We start from the raw sequence: 5,946 nt of genomic DNA, 5'->3' as shown, positions 1-5,946 counted from the left end.
CAAGTTGTTGAAGATGTTTCTCTAAGTAAGAATCATCATAAATTATCCCTTTAAGAGAGATTATCATTGAAGGAATCTCTTTATTTTCCCTAACGGGTTTCCATGCAAAAATCCGGTGTTGTCTTGTTTTTTATTGATGTGGATGATATCTTTGTTTTTTTGTTCATTTAAGTACTTATCTTATCTAATTGGAATAATCTGCAAAGTAGTAATAACAAGATTAGTTTTAAGGAGTTTTTGGGAATACTAAATCACCCCCTCCTCAGTATTCCATTCATTAAAAAATGCCCTCATAAAATAGGGTTGCCTTCTAGGAAAAACAAAAGTGCAGAAAATATCAACCATTAGTTTTATGACCTAATGATAAACAACCAAGATTCACACTGATAAATTATAAATATTTTTTTTTTCAAGGGTTTTGCTCCTAAAAACTACCATTGGGACATGCTACCCCTTGGACCCCTAGTTGGTTCGGGGCTTGGAGCGTGCAAGGGGGTACCCCCCTTTGCAACCCTCGACACTCATGTATCAACAATAACTAATTTAGGGGAAAACATGACTGGAAAAGTCACCAAAATTTAAGCCCAACAACATGATCAGTTGCCACATACCAACAATATTATGTTCAATTTCTATTATGTTGTATTTCATAGTGTATATGGTGAAAATGGATAACAATACTAACAATATTGAAAGGCTAAATGAATTCAACCACAAAACCCTAGCTTAACAACAACAAAGATCCACCATAACATATGAAGATTACCTAAGACAATGCAAATCAAATGAAATCACAAAGATTATACCACCACATGTCAAATAGGGTTTGGATCTCCATTCTTCCTATCTCCATTGATCTTGCTTGATATATTTGCTCTCAGATTTTATGTGCACAAGAGCTCAACAAAGAACGGAATGTGGTTGCAAGTAGGATCTCATATTCCAAGTAGTCCAATTGATCAAGTGATTAGCCAGTTAGGATGATTGATTAGGGTTTGATAATGAAGGAAGCATCTCCTTATATAGAAGACACCATATGAAATGGAGGGATAAGATTGAGAGGTGTAAAACGAGGTCGGCTATGATTAGAGGGTAGGTAAAAGAAATAATAAAATAATGAAAGAGGTAGGTAGTGTATGAATTAAGAGATGAATGATATGTGTCATGGGTAGAAAAGGCTAATGAATTAATTAAATAAATAAAGATTAATTTAATTAATAGAAGAAGTGGGATCAATTAAATAAATAAGATATTTATTTAATTTAGGAAAAGGGTAATTTAAATAAATAAATGTATTTATTTAAATGAGAAATAAGGTTAGAAGAGGATAAATGAATTAATTAAATAAATAAAGATTTATTTAATTAATAGAAGAATTAAGCTTAGATAATTTATTTAATTAGACTCGACAATTTTTGGGTGTCTACACATAGTTTATTTTAAATCTTGAATTGGGATCCCGATAATACATCCTCATATTTTATCTAAAAAATAAATAGAAGAATTCATAAAAAATAAAGAGGGTTTTTGATTATTTATATAATACAAGTAATAACGAGCAGTTAAAATATTAAATTATATATTTCATTAGGTTTCAATTCAATTATATTTGAGTCAAACTCATCAATCCATTTTTAATTGATAAGTGAAAGGGGATCTATAATGAATGATACATAAGGAACAACACTTGTTTAAGGTTTCATAAATGGAACAGTAAGCTAAGTGGTTTTAAACATGGGGGAAACTCTTTGATTAAGCACACTTGAGTTAGAGTAGTACTACTAGGATGAGTGACTTGCTCATATTTTTAAAAGATTGACCTTTTGATTATCACCTAGATGTAATGATCGTTAAGTGGAGTTTTCATTCTTATGAGAGATAGTTTCATGTGAACTACTACTCATGAAGTATGTCTCATTGAAATTGACTCAAATATAATGAAATTGAATTTTGATAAATCATCATAATTTAATACATTGTGAGAAATGCCTTCTAGGGGTTCTATATTAAATGACACATAAGACATAACACTTATTGGTGGTTTTGTAATTGAGGTAGCAAGCGAGGTGAGATTTATCTTAGGAAGAAATTATATCGTGGTCTAGGAGAAGTCTTATGTCTAGATGCAATGAGTGTGTCATGTAGACTATTAATTCTCATGAAAAGATGATCATGTGAATCACATCTCATAAAATATAAATTAATAAGTTTGACTCAAATATTATACAATTAAATCTTGATAATTCATAATAATTTAACCTACTAAAAATATATATAAACTTTGAATTAAAAAAACTCTCACGTTAATGCGGTACACGCAGACAGCAACAAGGAGAGAAAGTGGTAACATGGTTGACGTGTGTAGATTCCTCTGAAAACTGGCTGGAATTTTAAGAAAATACTCGAAATCTCTTTGAATACGGCACATTACCCATATTTTAGTATCATAATTGAAGAGAAACAAATGGCGTGCAACAATGACCTTCCAACAATATAGGATTGCGTGCGTTTCTCCCACAAGAAAGGCTCAAAATCTTTCCACGCAAGCCTCCGTCTGAATCCTTGCACGCCTTCAATTGGTCTGCTTGCTTGTAGAAGGCAAATGCCCGCCTATAAATACTATCAAAGGAAGGTTCTTTTCTACTTAAAATAACGCATTTTTTTGTAGGGTGGCAAACAGAAATGGCGAACAAATATGCAGTATTAGTGGGTTGCAATTATCCCAATACCAAAAACGAGCTCCATGGCTGCGTTAACGATGTTACCCACATGCGCAGAACGCTCATCAGGCGATTTGGCTTCCCCGAGCACAATATAACCTTTATGATTGACACTGATTCGGCCTCCACCAAGCCCACCGGAAAAAACATCCTCCAAGCTCTCAACTCCATGGTTGTCAAGGCCAAGCATGGAGACGTTCTCTTCTTCCATTACAGCGGCCATGGTACCTTCATTCCGGCCAAAAAGCCCCATCGCCGTCGTGGTCACACCTACGACGAGTGCATTGTGCCATGCGACTTCAATCTTCTCAGTGGTACTTGTCTAATTGAACATTCCTCCTATTCTTATAATTTTACTTTTGCCCTCTTGAATGCTTCAAATTTTTTAGTAAAATCTTTTCAAACCTTGTCTTTATCTTGTTAATGGGTCTTTCATCTATGGTAGTTATAGATGAATCCATGAGGGATCAAGTCTTGTTGAGTGCAAGACATCCAGAATTTGCTTCCATCTTGCAATAAAATTTTGTCTCATCTTGTTAATGGGTTCTTGGTCTATGGTGGTTCTAAATGAGCCCATAAAAAATCAAGTCTTGCTGAGTTCAAGGTTCTGACTTTCATGAGTGTTTGCAACCTTGTAATAAAAGCTTGTCTTATCTTGTCAATGAGTCTTTGGCCCATGGTGGTGCTAAATGAGCCCATCAAGAATCAAGTCTTGTTGAGTTCAAGATTTCCACTGTTCATGAGTGCTTTCAATCTTATAATAGAACCTTGTCTTATCTTGTCAATGGGCCCTTGTTTTATGGTGGTTTCAAATGAGCCCATCAAGAATCAAGTCTTGTTGAGTTCAAGGTTGCTATTTATGGGTGCTTTCAATCTTATAATCAAATTTTTACTTATCTCGTCAATGCTTCCTTGTTCTATGGTGGTTCTAAATGAGCCCATTAATAGTCAAGTCTTGCTGAGTGCAAGGCTTCAATCTGCGTTCAATCTTGTAATGAAATCTTGTTTTATGTTGTCCATAGATCCCTGGTTTCTCTGGTTGTTCTAAATGAGCCCACCAGAATCATGTCTTACTGAATGCAAGGTTTCAACTGCCCATGAAAGCCTTAAATCTTTTAATAAAATTCTGTTATATTTTGTCAGTGGATCTTTGGTCTATGGTGGGTATAAATGAGCCCATCAAGGATCAAGCCTTACCATGCAAAACTCCAAAATTATAAGAGACGAGGTCAAGATTGTGTAAACAAATTTGACAGAATGGATGTCCCTAAGTTGTTGACTCTTAACCAAAGAGATTTCAGATCATTAAAGAGTTTTAATTCCATATCATGTAGTTAAAAATTCTAGATGATATTAATTTTTTTTAATCTTTTATATTAAAAATTCCAATTTTGACGACGACTAAATATTACATATTTCTTTGTAGTTCTAAAATGTAAATCAATTCCTTGACATATTATCATAATTTTACCATTGAATCCTTTTATTTTCTTAGCAACTCTAATGAATCTTTACACAGATGACGACTTTCGAGGAATCGTGAACAAAGTTGCAAAGGGGGCATCCTTCACGATGATGTGCGATTCGTGCAACAGCGGTGGGCTGATCGATAAAGAAAAAGAGCAAATCGGTCCACATGTTTTACCCATCACCAAAAAACGCCGTCGACCAGAAGCACGCAAGTTCATACCTGTGGAGTCATTGATGGAAGTCTTGAAAGAGAAGACGGGGAATCCCCAACTTGAGATTGCAGACATTAGAGTTGCTCTTTTCCATCTCTTCGGCAGCGATGCGAGCTCCAATGTTTTAAGCCATGCCAAGTACTTGCTAGAGAAAAATGGATCGCACTTAACAAATGGGGATTCTTTTCCCTTGCTTACAAACAAAGCTAAGAAAGATGCACAGTTACTTTTAGATGGGAAAAGTGGAGCGTTACACGATAAGAAAGAATCGGTTGATGGTGATATGGGCATTTTGTTAAGTGGGTGCCAGTCTGATGAAACGTCTGCAGATGCAAATCCAAGGGGGCAAGCCTACGGTGCGTTCAGTAATGCTGTTGAGAGAGTACTGGGTGGGCATAGAAAAGCTATTAGCAATAAAGAATTGGTTTTGAGAACGCGGAAGCTTTTGGGAGAAGCTGGGTATACTCAACACCCGTGTCTCTATTGCAGTGATACTAACGCGGATGAGAGCTTCCTGCGCCAATAGTATACGCGTTAGGCATTCTTTGCACACACGTTACCATGATCATGCATTGGGTGACCAGTAATCACTTCTGAAACAATCTAACCATAGACTCTCAAGTAATAAATTTGTTGAGGGTTAAAGCAATGTATACGTACAATTATTATTATTATTATTATTATTATTTATGTGATGTTTGATTATTGGCTTTGATGGTTGATGTTTCATAGAAAGAATTGTTTATTAGGTTATGTCTCAAATTTTTAACATAATAAACATCATCAGTTTTATGTTTATCATTAATAGAGATGTTTCTTTTTTCATGGAATTTCTTGTCTTGCAAACTAAGGTGATTATAACTATTTTGATAGTGTTGAGAGAAATAAAATACTCTATATAAAATATCTAAACAGTAGTAGATATTTATTATTATTATTGAGTTTAAAATAATTATGAATATATATTTGTTCATAGGTATATAAATTAAGAAGCTAGTATTGACATAGTGTAATGGTGTAAAGTGAGAAAAACATGGATGATATAAGAAACTCATAAAATGAGCTGATTGTATTCTCATTGATTCAATTTATGGAAAAATACATAATTAATTATATGCCCACTATAGCATAGAGGTTAGTTGAATATTAATGGTGGTTAGGAATACCATATACGATTGAAGATTGCATTGTACAACTAGAGACGATGCTTGGTCATCTGGTTTTTTGCTAACAATATTGATGGATAATTAATATATCTATTCCACCACCCTCCCATAAATTAAATATATTGATTAATTTGAGTATCCCCTCATAATATAAAAAGGATAGGTCTTGACTTAAAACCTTATTGGTTACCCTTTTACAATCACTTATCAAATTCCATTTTTCATAGAATTGGACTTTATTGTGCTGATTTATTTTACTGACTTCACTTCATCATAATCACTGTGGGATTTTGTAGTTTACCCCTAGCCAATATGATTCTAAAGTGGCAACTAGCTTACCACAAACTCTACACACAAATGGTTTCAGATGACCACAAA

The 5,946-nt window shown here is 34.2% G+C and overlaps 1 protein-coding gene across 1 annotated transcript; it reads left to right on the top strand.

The window, feature by feature from the left end:
• The first annotated feature begins 2,633 nt into the window (after positions 1 to 2,633).
• LOC131044123 (metacaspase-9) lies at positions 2,634 to 5,114 on the top strand. The gene is made up of 2 exons (XM_057977380.2): positions 2,634 to 3,034; positions 4,240 to 5,114. The coding sequence occupies exons 1-2, from the start codon at positions 2,683 to 2,685 to the stop codon at positions 4,926 to 4,928; spliced, it is 1,041 nt and encodes a 346-aa protein (XP_057833363.1). The 5' UTR covers positions 2,634 to 2,682; the 3' UTR covers positions 4,929 to 5,114.
• Positions 5,115 to 5,946: the final 832 nt, after the last annotated feature.

The sequence above is a fragment of the Cryptomeria japonica genome, chromosome 4 (genome assembly GCF_030272615.1).
Source record: "Cryptomeria japonica chromosome 4, Sugi_1.0, whole genome shotgun sequence".
In the NCBI taxonomy this organism is placed as follows: domain Eukaryota; kingdom Viridiplantae; phylum Streptophyta; class Pinopsida; order Cupressales; family Cupressaceae; genus Cryptomeria; species Cryptomeria japonica.
This window is presented reverse-complemented; position numbering and strand designations above follow the sequence as displayed.

Bases quoted from the DNA above. Each gene is read 5' to 3' on its own strand.
- LOC131044123 (XM_057977380.2), top strand. From the start codon at position 2,683: ATGGCGAACAAATATGCAGTATTAGTGGGTTGCAATTATCCCAATACC. The intron at 3,035-4,239 runs GTACTTGTCTAA...ATCTTTACACAG, and splicing joins CGACTTCAATCTTCTCAGTG to ATGACGACTTTCGAGGAATC.